Source organism: Rhinoraja longicauda, chromosome 9, assembly GCF_053455715.1.
Source record: "Rhinoraja longicauda isolate Sanriku21f chromosome 9, sRhiLon1.1, whole genome shotgun sequence".
NCBI classification, from domain to species: Eukaryota; Metazoa; Chordata; class Chondrichthyes; order Rajiformes; family Arhynchobatidae; genus Rhinoraja; species Rhinoraja longicauda.
Window position 1 is genome coordinate 33,817,840 of NC_135961.1, and position 15,206 is coordinate 33,833,045.

General features: G+C 40.4%; 1 protein-coding gene across 4 annotated transcripts in view; it reads right to left on the reverse strand.

Moving 5' to 3' along the window:
- The window catches only part of ryr2a (ryanodine receptor 2a (cardiac)), a 423,773-nt gene that overhangs the window by 123,242 nt on the left and 285,325 nt on the right, over window positions 1-15,206 (reverse strand). For all 4 annotated transcript variants that reach the window (XM_078405073.1, XM_078405072.1, XM_078405071.1 and 1 more), the window contains 5 exons: window positions 14,280-14,358; window positions 13,293-13,382; window positions 11,927-12,064; window positions 10,695-10,772; window positions 8,655-8,730 (listed from right to left, as the gene is read on the reverse strand). In XM_078405073.1, the coding sequence (XP_078261199.1) occupies window positions 8,655-8,730; window positions 10,695-10,772; window positions 11,927-12,064; window positions 13,293-13,382; window positions 14,280-14,358 (461 nt within the window). The remainder of the gene's footprint in view (window positions 1-8,654; window positions 8,731-10,694; window positions 10,773-11,926; window positions 12,065-13,292; window positions 13,383-14,279; window positions 14,359-15,206) is intronic.

A 15,206-nucleotide genomic window follows, 5' to 3' on the forward strand; every position in this document is an offset into this window, starting at 1 on the left:
ACTACCAAGGAAGTCTATAATATAAATGCCCCCAAAACTATAAATGTCCTGAGATATGGATGCACCATAATAAATAAGGTCATTAAAATTGGTAAAAATGTATGACGACAATCAAAAGAAAATGGGAGGAATCAGACTATGTAGTTGGAATATAAGGGGTATTAATGAACCTATTAAAAGGGGCAAGATACTAGCTCAGTTGAAATCATACAACACGGACATTTCGTTTTTACAGGAAACGCATCTTAGACATCAAGATCAGTCGAGACTGAGGGCGAATTGGATAGGCCAAACATTTCACTCTTCATTTACTTCCAAATCTAGAGGCACTGCAATCATTATTCGTAAAGGAATTCCATTTAAATCAAAGAATACTATATCAGATAAGGAAGGGAGATACCTTATAGTAGCAGGAGAGATCAATAATACGCCAATTACGCTGGTAAACATATATGCGCCTAATTTTGATAACCCTCAGTTCTTTAATAAAATTCTGAATATAATTGCAGAATTTAATTATCAAAATGTTATAATTGGAGGAGATTTTAACTGTGTTTTAGACCCTTATCTAGATAAATCGATGCAAAAAAAAAAAGGTAATCTGAAATCTAAAACCAGTGAACTCTTACACACATATATGGAAAACACAAATATAGCAGATGTGTGGAGGATTGCAAATCCGACGGGAAGGGATTATTCGTTTTATTCAACGGTGCATAAAACATACTCACGGATAGACTATTTTCTTGTGGATACAAAATTAATTCCGCATTCTATGAACCCTAAATACCACATAAATGCGATCTCAGACCACTCTCCGTTAACTTTTGTTTTAAAACTAGAAGGAATGTCTATGAATAAATCATTTTGGAGGTTTAACTCGCAAATTTTAAAAGACCCACAAGGGAGTATATATCTAAAAAAACAGATGGACCTATTTTTTGAGATAAATGATACACCAGATATATCCCCCACGTTATTATGGGAATCCTTCAAAGCATTTATTAGAGGAGTCATTATTTCATTTCAAGCTTATCAAAATAAAAAGAATAAGAATGATCAAAGACATTTAGAAGAACAAATAAAACAATTAGATACAGATAATGCTAAAGATCCAACTATGGATAAACATAATAAAATCCTATTATTGAAATTCAAGCTAAATAAATTATTGTCAGAGAAAGTTATAACACTATTTCAAATTACAAAACAAGAACACTTCGAATTTGGGGACAAACCCCACAAACTTCTAGCACGCCAATTGAAAAAACGGGAAAAAGAAAATGCAATATTAAAGATTAAATCAGATAGAGGGGAATTATTAACATTACCCAAGGATATTAATAAAAGATTTGCTCAATTTTACCAGAATTTATACACATCTAAAACGTTAATAGACAATAATAATAAAATTTCAGAATTCCTAGATAATTGTAACCTACCACAATTAGCACTGAGGGAACAAGAGGAACTGGGAGCACAAATTACTTCGAAGGAGATAGAAGACACAATAAAAACACTAAAGAATGGAAAAACACCAGGACCAGACGGATTCAGCAATGAATTTTATAAAGCATTTTACGACATAGTTATTCCACGATTACAGAAAATGTATACATATGCTTTTAAAGAGCAAAGCTTACCTGAAACACTAGCAGAATCAACGATTATATTAATACTTAAAAAAGATAAAAATATAGAAGAACCAGGATCATATAGAGCTATTGCTTTGTTAAATACGGATCAAAAAATAATAGCGAAAACACTAGCCATTAGACTAAGCAGGTACGTTAGTAGACTAATAAATGAGGATCAAACAGGATTTATATCTAAGAGACACTCATTCAATAATTTGAGACGTTTGCTTAACATAATGCACTCACATAAACCTCATGACCAAGAGTTATCTATCATCTCACTGGATGCAGAAAAAGCGTTTGATCAAGTAGAATGGGATTATATGATTAAAGTATTGCAAAAATTTCAAATGGGAGAGAACTTTATCGCATGGATAAAATTATTATATAACAAACCTACGGCTAGAATATTAACTAACAATATATTATCCTCGAAATTTGAACTATCAAGGGGCAATAGACAAGGATGTTCATTATCACCGTTGTTATTCGCTTTGGTAATTGAACCCCTTGCTGAAAAAATAAGAACACACCCGGATATTTATGGTTATAACACAAAATATTCGAATAACAAAATATCCCTATATGCCGATGATGTACTACTGTACATCACAAAACCACAAATTAGTATACCAAACATATTAAATTTAATTGAGGACTTTGGATCCTTTTCAGGATATAGAATAAATTGGAACAAAAGTGAAATTATGTCGATAAATCCAAAAGACTCAACACACCTCCGGAAATTCCCTTTTAAAATAGCTACAGAAAAATTCAAATATTTGGGAATTGAAATTACTAGAAATTACCAGGATATGTTTAAAGCCAATTATAATCCCCTACTTAAGAAATTAAATAATTTGATTAAATTCTGGAAAACACTTCCGATGTCCTTAATAGGCAGAATAAATGCTATAAAAATGATTTTCTTACCACAAATCCTATACCTATTTCAATCAATACCTATATATCTTCCTAAAAGGTTTTTCAAAAAATTGGACTCAGATATTACAAATTTTATATGGGATTATAAATCCCATAGAATACAAATAGCACACCTTAATAAACGAAAAGAGTTGGGGGGTCTAGCGCTCCCTAACTTTATGTATTATAATTGGGCAGTAAATATTAAAAATATGATTCACCTGCTGGACAATTCTGCCCATCAGGCGGCCTGGATCTTAATGGAAAAAGGGGACTGCTCCCCGAGTAATATAGGAGCGACTATCCTCTCACCAATAAATCTGAATAATAAAAATTATAATAAAAATCCAATTATACATAGCACAATTAGAACATGGAAACAAATAAAACAGAATCTAAAATTAAGAAACTTATCTCTTTTAATACCAATAGTCAATAATCCATCGTTTAAACCATCAATTATAGACAAATCATTTATACAATGGGAAAGAATGGGAATCAAATCGCTCGAAGATTTGTATGAATTGGGAAAATTACTATCATTTCAACAAATACAACTGAAATATAATTTGAAAAATAACCAATATTTTAAATATCTTCAAATTCGTGATTATCTGAAAAAATATACAAAAGATTATTATAATATGCCTTCCGACTTACTGGATGAAGCAATGAAGACAAAGGCGGAATCAGCTAATCTAATATCGTATTTATATAATATCATTTTAAACATAGCAATACCCACAACAGATGGAATTAGAAGAGACTGGGAACAAGAATTAGCTATAAAAATTTCAAAAGAGAGTTGGGATAATCATTTACTACAGGTGCATAAATGTTCGATCAACGTACGACATACGCTCATCCAATTCAAAACATTACATAGATTATATTATTCAAAAACTAAATTAAATAAAATCTTCCCGAATGTTTCACCAATTTGTGATAAATGTCTGTGTCAAGAAGCTACTATAGCGCATTCTTTTGTTTTTTGTACAAAAATCCAAAAATTCTGGTATGAAATATTTGATATTTTTTCAAAATTAATCAAAATAAAACTGGTACCAAAACCAGAATGGATCATTTTTGGAATATCGGAAGGTAACCCTGAATTAAACGTGTTTCAGAAGAATTTATTTAATTACGGGCTAATAATGGGAAAAAAGCTCATACTGAAATTCTGGAAAAATGCGCCCACACCAACAATAAAAATGTGGATATCAAATATGTTTGAAACACTACATTTGGAAGAGATGAGATTCCTCTTAGCAGGTAAAGCAGACCAATTCCAAAAGACGTGGTCTACGTTTCTGGACCTATTACAAGCATGAGGTGCAATAGTAATTTTACAAAGAAATAAATAAATAAATGGTATCAGGACCTGGTAACGGGAGGTAAAACAACAAAACAGACTTGGTTGGTAGTCCCCTTCCTGCGGAGTTTAATGTTATAATAGAGCGATTGTTTCTACTTTTTTTTTTTTTTTTTTTTCTTTCTTTTCTAGGGTCTACTTTCTTACTTTACTTCCTTCTCTAACTTCTTTTCCAAGGGGCTTTCTTTTCCCAACACTCTCTTGCACTTCACGACTCTTGCGCACTTTCTTTCTTTACTTCTTTACTTCTATCTTTTTCTTAAAGCTCAAAAAAAGGAAGCGGTATAAAAAATGTATTAAGATATACCTGTTGTATTATTGTAATTTACCGTACTTTTAATAAAAAAAAAAAAAATTTAATAATTGACTCCAGCATCTTCCCCACCACCGATGTCAGGCTAATTGGTCTATAATTCCCTGTTTTCTCACTCACTCCTTTTTTGAAAAGTGGGATAACATTAGCTACCCTCCAATCCACAGGAACTGATCCTGAATCTATAGAACATTGAAAAATGATCACCAATGACTGTGGCCCCTGGTTCTGGACTCCCCCAACATTGGGAACATTTTTTCTGCATCTAGCTTGTCCAGTCCTTTTATAATTTTGTATGTCTCTATATGATCCTCTCTCATCTAAACTCCAGTGAATACAAGCCCAGTCTTTCCAATCTTTCCTCATATGATAGTCCCGCCAACCCGGGGATTAACCTCGTGAACCTACGCTGCACTGCCTCAATAGCAAGGATGACCTTCCTCAAATTAGGAGACCAAAACTGCACACAATAGACAATAAACAATAGGTGCAGGAGTAGGCCATTCGGCCCTTCGAGCCAGCACCGCCAGATGCAGCAGTACTCCAGATGTGGTCTTACCAGGGCCCTATACAACTGCAGAAGGACCTCTTTACTCCTCTACTCAAATCCTCTCGTTATGAAGGCCAACATGCCATTAGCTTTCTTCACTGCCTGCTGTACCTGCACACTTACTTTCAGTGACTGGTGTACAAGGACACCAAGATCTCGTTGCACTTCCTCTTTACCTAATCTGACACCATTGCGATAATAATCTGCATCCTTGTTTTTGCCGCCAAAGTGGATAACCTCACATTTATCTACATTATACTGCATCTGCCATGCATCTGCCCACTCACTTAACCTGTCCAAGTCACTCTGCAACCTCCTAACATCCTCTTTGCAGTTCACCCTGCCATCCAGTTTGTGTCATCTGCAAACTTGCTAGGGTTACTTCTAATTCCATCATCCAAATCATTAATATATATTGTAAATAGTTGCGGCCCCAGCACCGAGCCTTGCGGCACTCCACTCACCACTGCCTGCCATTCTGGAAAGGACCCGTTTATTCCTACTCTTTGCTTCCTGTCTGCCAACCAATTCTCTATCCATGTCAATACCCTACCACCAATACCATGTGCTCTAATTTTGCTCACCAATCTCCCATGTGGGACCTTATCAAAAGCTTTCTGAAAGTCTAGATACACTACCACCACTGGCTCCCCTTCATCCATTTTACTTATCACATCCTCAAAAAATTCCAGCAGATTAGTCAAGCAGGATTTCCCCTTTATAAATCCATGCTGACTTGGACCAATCCTTTTACTGCTATCCAAATGCGCCATTATTACCTCTTTAATAATTGACTCCAGCATCTTCCCCACCACCGATGTCAGGCTAATTGGTCTATAATTCCCTGTTTTCTCACTCACTCCTTTTTTGAAAAGTGGGATAACATTAGCTACCCTCCAATCCACAGGAACTGATCCTGAATCTATAGAACATTGAAAAATGATCACCAATGCATCCACGATTTCTAGAGTTACCTCCTTGAGTACCCTGCGATGCAGACCATCAGGCCCTGGGGATTTATCAGCCTTCAATCCCATCAGTCTGCCCAATACTATTTCTCGCCTAATGCAAATTTCTTTCAGTTCCTCTGTCTCCTTAGATCCTCTGTCCTCTAGTACATCTGGGAGATTGTTTGTGTCTTCCTTAGTGAAGATAGAACCAAAGTACCTGTTCAACTCTTCTGCCATTTCCTTGTTCCCCATAATAATTTAACCCTTGCTATTGAGGGCGTGCAGCGTAGGTTTACTAGGTTAATTCCCGGAATGGCGGGACTGTCATATGTTGAAAGACTGGAGCGACTAGGCTGGTATACGCTGGAATTTAGAAGGATGAGAGGGGATCTTATCGAAAAATATAAGATTATTAAGGGGTTGGACACGCTAGAGGCAGGAAACATGTTCCCAATGTTGGGGAGTCCAAAACAAGGGGCCACAGTTTAAGAATAAGGGGTAGGCCATTTAGAACGGAGATGAGGAAAAACTTTTTCAGTCAGAGAGTTGTGAATCTGTGGAATTCTCTGCCTCAGAAGGCAGTGGAGGCCAATTCTCTGAATGCATTCAAGAGAGAGCTAGATATAGCTCTTAAGGATAGCGGAGTCAGGGGGTATGGGGAGAAGGCAGGAACGGGGTACTGATTGAGAATGATCAGCCATGATCACATTGAATGGCGGTGCTGGCTCGAAGGGCCGAATGGCCTACTCCTGCACCTATTGTCTATTGTGTATTGTAACCCGTTTCTGCTGTCAAGGGACCCACATTTGTCTTTACTAATCTTTTTCTCTTAACATATCTAAAGAAGCTTTTACTATCCTTCTTTATATTCTTGGCCAGCTTACCCTCGTACTTCATCTTTTCAGCCTGTATTGCCCTTTTTGTTACCTTCTGTTGTCCTTTGAAAGTTTCCCAACCCTCTGGCTTCCCGCTACTCTTTGTTATGTTATACATCTTTTAGTTTTATTCCATCCCTAACTTCCCTTGTCAGCCACGGTTATCTCTTACTCCCCTTAGAATCTTTCTTCCTCTTTGGAATGAAATGATCCTGCATCTTCTGGATTATGCCCAGAAATTCCTGCCATTGCTGTTCCACCGTCATTCCTGCTAGGATCCTTTTCCAGTCGACCTTGGCCAGCTCCTCTCTCATGCCTTCATAGTCCCCTTTGTTCAACTGCAACACTGATACTTCTGATTTAACATTCTCCCCCTCAAATTGTGGAGTTGATCAAATGAAGTTGTGGAGGGCAAGTTAATGGATATTTGTCAGGCGGAGATTGATAGATTTTTGATTAGTAAAGGTGTCCGGGGTTATGGGGAGAAGGCAGGTGAATGGGGTTGCGAGGGAAAGATAGATCAGCCATGATTGAATGGCAGAGTAGACTTGATGGGCCTAATGGCCTAATTCTGCTCCAATAACTTATGAACTTATGAAGAAAGCAGAGACACAGCCATTTAAGGAGTGCAATTTATGACTGCATAGTCTAACATCACTGTGGCGAATTTACTTTCATAAGTTCATAAGTGAAACAAAAAATTTCAGGGAGCAGCACAATAGCACAGGGGGTCGAGCTGCTGCCACACACCTCTGGCATCCCAGGTTTAATCCCCACCTCACCCAGAAGACCAGCAAAGTGAATTCAGCACAATGATGTTGCATTCCCAAATCACACTCCCAAAATGGCTGTGTCTCTATTTTCTTTGTGAATCGATTTTATTATTTTACCTTCAATGCACACTCTCCATTGGCTTTTCAAGGATTATCATATCATATATATACAGCCGGAAACAGGCCTTTTCGGCCCTCCAAGTCCGTGCCGCCCAGTGATCCCCATACATTAACACTATCCTACACCCACTAGGGACAATTTTTACATTTACCCGGCCAATTAACCTACATACCTGTACGTCTTTGGAGTGTGGGAGGAAACCGAAGATCTCGGAGAAAACCCACGCAGGTCACGGGGAGAACGTACAAACTCCTTACAGTGCAGCACCCGTAGTCAGGATCGAACCTGAGTCTCCGGCGCTGCATTCGCTGTAAAGCAGCAACTCTACCGCTGCGCTACCGTGCCGCCCATTCGTTGTGGAAAAGTAAAATGTTGGGAATGCAAAACATTTTGTTCGATTTTAACCTCGGCTGCTGTCTTTGTGGAGTTTGCATGTTCTCCTACTTATCCTTGGACCATGATCCCACAGACGAGCACCAGGCCTTAATCTCACACACCATTTCTGATTTTATCAATTCTGGCTGCCTGCCTTCCACAGCCTCCAACCATATTGTTTCCCAGCTCCCCCCCCCCCCCCCCCCCCCCCCACAGCCTGGTTTTACCTTCTCCCCTTCCTCCTTTCCTCCGGGTGCTCCGTGAAAGATGTGGGCTTATCGGCTGCTGTAAATTGCCCCCACTGTGGAGGTGAGTGGGGAAAGATGATGGGAATATGGAGAGAATAAAATGGGATGAATGTAGAATTCGTGTGAGGGGGTGGTTGATGGTCGGCATGGACTCAGTGGGCTGAAAGGTCTGTTTCCACGCTCGAACTTTCTATGACTTACTCTATTTCAGTGATCAGATCCCAGGGTTGTTTCCTTTTGAACAGGGATCACAGGCCAAATTGTGTGAAGAAGTTATGGAGTGGGCTTTTCCATAAGTTTCATGATCTGGCAGATCAGATTCATTAGAAACTGCAAATTCTGTATTTAAAATCAAAGCGGATGTGTTGATTGCAGCACACTGCCGCAATCTTTCACAAGTCAGAAGCTACTTTATATTTTCACTTAAAATAACCAGAATGAGATCTGAGTCATTAAAGTCCTTTCAAGTACGATAAGCTGACAGTAACCTCATGATAATACAACATGCATCATTACCTTTAGCTTCCAATTCGTTTTTCTTTTTCTTTGCCCAGATGTTGTGGTAGTTTTCAGCTAGAAGCTCTGCCATTGCCTGCGGTAAATTGCAAAGGAATGTTAGCAAATGTCACCACTTTCAACGTTAAACTTTAGATATACAGCATTGGAAACGGGCCCTTCGGCCCACTTTGTCCATGCTGACCAGCGATCACCTCATACACTAGTACTATCCTACAAACTAGAGACAATTTATACATTTTTTAATCAAAGCCAATTAACCTACAAACCTGTGCGTCTTTAAGTGTGGGAGGAAACCGGAGCACCCGGAGAAAACTCATGTGGTCACAGGGAGCACATAGAAACTCCATACACCCATAGTCAGGATGAAACCCGGGTCTCTCGCTCCATAAGGCAGCAACTCCACTGCTGCGCCACTCTGCCTCCCCAAAACATGATGACTAATCTCTGCAGAGGTGGAGATAGAGATATTGATCGTTTACTGGACACAATCCCGCTGTACCAAAATTGAATGTTGCCCCCTTACGGTGCTTTTAAAGGGCTAAGACCCTCTGTTGCAAATTTCAATGCCTTCATGGTGCTGGTGATTCAGCCTCACATACTTAAACACCGCTTCTTCACACAGTGGTGGGAGGGGGAGAGTGATGGGGGCTTGGGGGGGGGGGGGGGTCAAGAGTCAAGAGTGTTTTATTGTCATATGTCCCAAAACGGAACAATGACATTCTTACTTGAAGAAACACAACAAATATGTAAACATAGTACTCTGTAACGTCCACAATAAACAACAAAAAAGTTCAGTATATATATATATATATAGTGTGTGTGTGTGTGTGTGTGTTTACGCACGCAAAGTCAAAAATGATGCACGGTGGCGCAGCGGTAGAGTTGCTGCCTTACAGCGAATGCAGCACTGGAGACCCGGGTTCCATCCCGACTACGGGCGCTGTCTGTACGGAGGTTGTACGTTCTCCCCGTGACCTGCGTGGGTTTTCTCCGAGATCTTCGGTTTCCTCCCACACTCCAAAGAAGTACAGGTTTGTAGGTTAATTGGCTTGGTAAATGTAAAAATTGTCCCTAGTGGGTATAGGATAGTGTTAATGTGCAGGAATCGCTGGTCGGCGTGGATCCGGTGGGCCGAAAGGGCATGTTTCCACGCTATCTCTAAACTAAACTAAATTAATGCCCCCTAAGTCTATATAGCTTGGAAAGTGTTTGGAGGTTGTAGTGTTTAATAGCCTGATAGTTGTAGGGGAGGAGCTGTTGCTGAAGTGGACGCTATAGTTTTTGGCTCTTGTACCTTCTCCCCAATGGCAGGAGTGAAACGAGAGTGTGACCAGGTTGTTGTGGGTCTCTGATGATTTGAGCTGCTTTTTTGAGTCAGCCACTCTTGTGGATTCTTTCGATGGTGGGGTGAGAGTCATCGATGAAGGGAGGGTTATGGTCAGCAGTGGAGATTGATAGGAGTGAGGCTCGGGAGATGCAAGAGGACTGGTTAGGATTGGAGATTGGTGGAGGATTGGAGATCCTTGGGTTGAGTTTGTGGCCAAGAGATCAGGAACAGATGGTGTGGAAAGTCAGGAAATTGTCAAGGAATTAAACAGTTGGGGTGGCTGATCTGCATGGGGTGGGGTTGTTGTGAACAGGGCAAAAGAGCAGGGTGGGGCAGGAAAGGAGTGTGAGCCACCTTGGGGTAAGGTGTGTTTTACACAGAAGGTGCTGAATGCCTGGAACTCGTAGAAGGAGCAGAATTAGGCCCATCGAGTCTGCTCTGCCATGCAATCATGGCGGATCTATCGTTCCCTCTCAATCCCATTCTCCTGCCTTATCCCTATAACCACTGAAACCCTTACTAATCAAGAACATTGAATATCATTGGATGAAAAATAAAGGTGCGGTGGGTGTGTGTAATCTGCCAATGCAAGACCCGTTGAAACATTCAATATGAAATGACAATTCATAGCATAAGCTCTATAGTGTAATTTTAGGGCACCACAACACATTGCCTGACACACAGAACCAACTGCAACGAGTAGAACTTACATGCAGGTCCCTGGAAAGCGAAACATTGCTCATTTCGATGGGCCGAGGACAGTAACCATGTGCACAGTCTATAGACACCTGAGCAATAAGCACAAATATATTTGAAACGGTAGGTACAAAAAATGAGCATACGTATATACCTCATGGCTCAATTGCAGTAAAGGGCAGTAAATGAAGAGGTCAAACCTAATTTTTATTTAGATCATAAGACACAGGAACAGGATTAAGCCATTCAACCCATCAAGTCTAATCCAACATTCAATCATGGCTGTTTTTCCCTTGCAAACCCAATCTCCTGCATTCTCCCCGTAACCTTTGACGCCATTTCTAATCGAACCTCTCAATCTCCGCTTTAAAAATACCCAAAGACTTGCCTTCCACAGCTGTCAATGGCAATGAATTCCACAGATTCACCAGCCTCTGGCGAAATAAATTCCTCCTTATCTCTATTTTGAAGGTACGTCCTTTTATTCTGAGGCTGTGCCATCTGGTCCTAGACTCTCCCATTACTAGAAACATCCTTTCCACGTCCACTCAATCTAGGCCTTTCAGATAACGGAGAGGAGGGCAAACTGTGGTGGTGATGAAAGCGAGCTACAATTCCTAAATCCAATTAACTAAAGACTCAAGTAACTCGTGAATTCAATGCATAAAGATTTCTAAATCGTTTGGAGGAAAGAGCAGTGGCATTACTGGGCCAATCCAAATAAACTGACGTGCTACGAGTGGAATCAGGCCATTCAGCCCATTAAGTACTCCGCCATTCAATCATGGTTGATCTGTCTTTCCCACTCAACCCTATTCTCTTGCCATCACCCCATAACCCATGACACCCTTACTAATTAAGAATCTGTCAATCTCTGCCTTAAATATATCCATTGACGGCCTCCACAGCCGCCTGTGGCAATGAATTCCACAGATTCACCACCCTCTGACTAAAGAAATTCCTTTTCATCTCCTTTCGAAAGGTACGTCCTTTTATTCTGAGGCTATGGCCTCTGGTCCGAGACTATCCCAGTATTGGAAACATCCTCTCCACATCCACTCTATCCAGGTCTTTCACTATTCGGTAAGTTTCAATTAGATCTCCCCACATCTTTCTAAACTCCAGCAGGTACAGGCCAAGTGGCTTCAAACACTCGTCACATGTAAACCCAATCACTCCTGGGATAATTCTCGGAAACCTCCTCTGGACCCTCTCCAATACCAGCACAACCTTAAACTCGTCTCACCTGACTTGACTGAGATATTCGGCGAGTTCTGTGATGCAATGCCATGAATTCTCCTTCTTGAGTCCGTTCTATCATCCAACTCCAGGCAACCATTGTTTTCAGAGACTCCTTTATTGGCCAACGATACACTTCTTTGTCCTGGAGGTTTATCAGAAAAAAAGTGATTTTTCATTTATATTTTATTGTTCACGATTTGGAAAAACCCAAGGAAATTACATGGAGAAATACTGATGTATTTTTTTTCGTAAGACTGAGAACTGAGGCAGGAAAACACTGGAAAGTAGAAGTTAGAATTAACAATTATTTTTTTAAGAAAGGACTAATACACCTAATACGCGCCTGGCAATATCACATTTATTAATGAAACTAAAATAATTGGATCTCATTCGAGGCCCCATGAGTTATCATTCGAGTAGGTGTAATGTTTACTCTGTGGGCTTCGTGTGAATTTGATATTGGTACTTGTTTATTATTGTCATGTGCACTGACTGCTTTATCCAGGCAAAATATATGAGTACATTAGATTCTGCAAAAGAAAAAATTAACTGAGTGCAGAATATAGTGTTACAACTGCAGAGTGTGCAGATATAAAAAATAAGTTTGAGAGTAGCAATGGGGTAGATTGGGTAATTTATCCCAAGCATATGAGAGGTTTGTTCAAGAGTCTGATAATGAAGGGAAGAAGCTGAATTTAGACAGTTTAGTTTATTATTGTCACGTGTACCGAGGTACAGCAAAAAGCTTTTTCCAATGCTATCCAGTCAAAAAGACTATCCATGATTACAATCAAGCCATCCACAGTGTACAGATACACGGTAAAGGATATAATGTTTAGTGCAAGATAAAGTCTCATTAAAATAAGTCACAGGTCTCCAATGAGGAGGATGGGAGATCAAGGTCACTCTCTAGTTGGTGAGAGGACAGTTCAGTTGCCCGCGAACAGCATGATGTAATAGACCAAGGTGGATTTTATTGTGTCCTGCTGTACATGAGTATAAATTAGTCTGAACTGAGTTTAAAGGGAGCACCAGAGGAAGACATCTAATAGGACGATGGATGGTACAGACACAGATGCCCAGTGGGTTTAGAGGTAGTCATTGTGGAACTGAACCTTGTTTTGTGTGTGGCTTACAGCACTCAACAAGTGATTTGCCGGTCTCGGCACTGGTTTTCGGAACTTGTTGACAACAGGTAGTGCCAAGTGTGTGATGGAGGCACAGGAGACTGCATATGTTGGAAACTGGGGCAAAAAACAAGCTGCTGGGGGAATTCAATGGGCCAAGCAGTAGGAATATCCTTTGTTAACATCTCAGCTTCCCCTTAGAATGAAACTGGACGCGTGAGATAAAGTGGGCTGCCTACTCACCTTTTCTGACAGAAGCTTGAATGCTTTTAGCAAAGGATGAACCTTGGTAGTCTCGTTGTTTGCTTCTCCATACACCCATCCATTTGTTAGCTGGAAAAAGAACAGTATCTGCTGCAGTCTGGGTTAGATTGAAGACCGAGGGACATGGGGCAAATGGAGGCAAATGGGATTAGTGCAGACAGTCAACATGGTCGGGATAAATTTGGTCGTAGTTTAGATTTAATTTAGTTCAGTTTATTGTCACATATACCGAGGTATAGTTAAAAGCTTTTGGCACGTGCTAGCTAGTCAATAGAAAGACTATACATGATTACAATCAAGCTATCCATCGTGTACATATATATATGATAATGGGAAGAACATTTAATGCAAGACCAAGACAGTAAAGTCTGACTAAAGATAGTCCAAGGTTCTCTCCATTGGCAGAATGCACCCATAACACAAAATAATATGCAATAAAATGGGGAGAAAACAAATTTATGCATTACTGCAAAAACATATATCATTTAGATTTTGTAGCTTAGAACTACAGATTTATTATCATAACATTATCCCGAGATCGTTATCAGGGTGGTCTATCTGTGGAATTCATTGCCACAGGCGGCGGTGGAGGGCAAGTCTTTGGGTATTTTCAAAGCGGAGATTGATAGATTCTTGATTAGTAAGGCTGTCAAAGGTTACGGGGAGAATTCAGAATGGGGGATACTGGGGAAAAAAATAAATCACCCATGTAGAAGGGTAGAGCAGACTTGATGGGCCCATGGCCTAATTTAGCTCCTACATCTTATAATCTTATGATAACAGGTTCAGTCTGACCTCTACTAATTCTCTGAGCTCAGCTGAACTGCAGAAGGTGCATAATTGAACACCGAGGCATTGGACTGGGAAATATGGACCAATACCTAAAGTGACAAAGGCAGGATTAGGCTGCAATCTGAACCACCATAAAACCACAAAAGGAATCAAAAATAAAATGAACTGCCTTACCTTGTCCATCGTCCATTTGTCGTGACTGTGCTCTGCATATTTATTGATGAAATAATCCAATTTTTCCGGGAGTGTTACACTGACAGTGAAAGTGAACAAACAAGACTGGTTACTTCCTGAACGACATTTTTATGATTAAGTCATTGGTAAGACATTTGCAGCCATATTAGTTTAGAGAGACAGCGTGGAACCAGGCTCCTTGTCCCAGCGAGCCGGCGCCAATCAGCGATCACCCCGTACACTACTTCTGTCATACAAACTAGGGACAATTTACAGAAGCCAATTAACCAACAAACCTGCACGTGTTTGGAATGTGGGAGGAAACCTGAGCACCTGGGGAAAACCCACGTGGTCACAGGGGGAATGTACAACTCTGTACAGACAGCACCCGTAATCAGGATCGAACCCGGGTCTCTGCCGCTGTAAGGCAGCAGCCCTACCGCTGCGCCACTGTGCTGTGTTCATCCTGGAACAGATCATATAATGTCCTTCCCTCACTTTTCCTCAACAGGCTGCTATACAAAACAGTCAATCGTGGGTTCAACTGTTCAGACTTCACGTCAACCAATTCCCATTGGCAAGTTTAGTGTGAAGTTCAGATAGGGCAGGGTGTGGAGTAAAATATTAGCTCAAATGAAAGCCAGAATTCTGCCAGAGATTCTGAAGCCAAAATCGCCACTAAACTTGCAACACCTCAGTCCCAACCAAAAATCTTTATGAATGGCACCGCATAATTACAGTGCTTAATCACACCAGGCTGCCTAACTGTTGTTTCCCTGCGTGTCATAAATGTGCCTTGACTTGTGTCTGTGACCGATACCAGTGCATGAAGTGAAGCCTCTCTGGCCACGGATGGCAGATTAGTTCCCCCCTCATTACAATACAATGGTTGGCATCGCAGTTTGGTAGCCCCTTCACCTTGAGGTG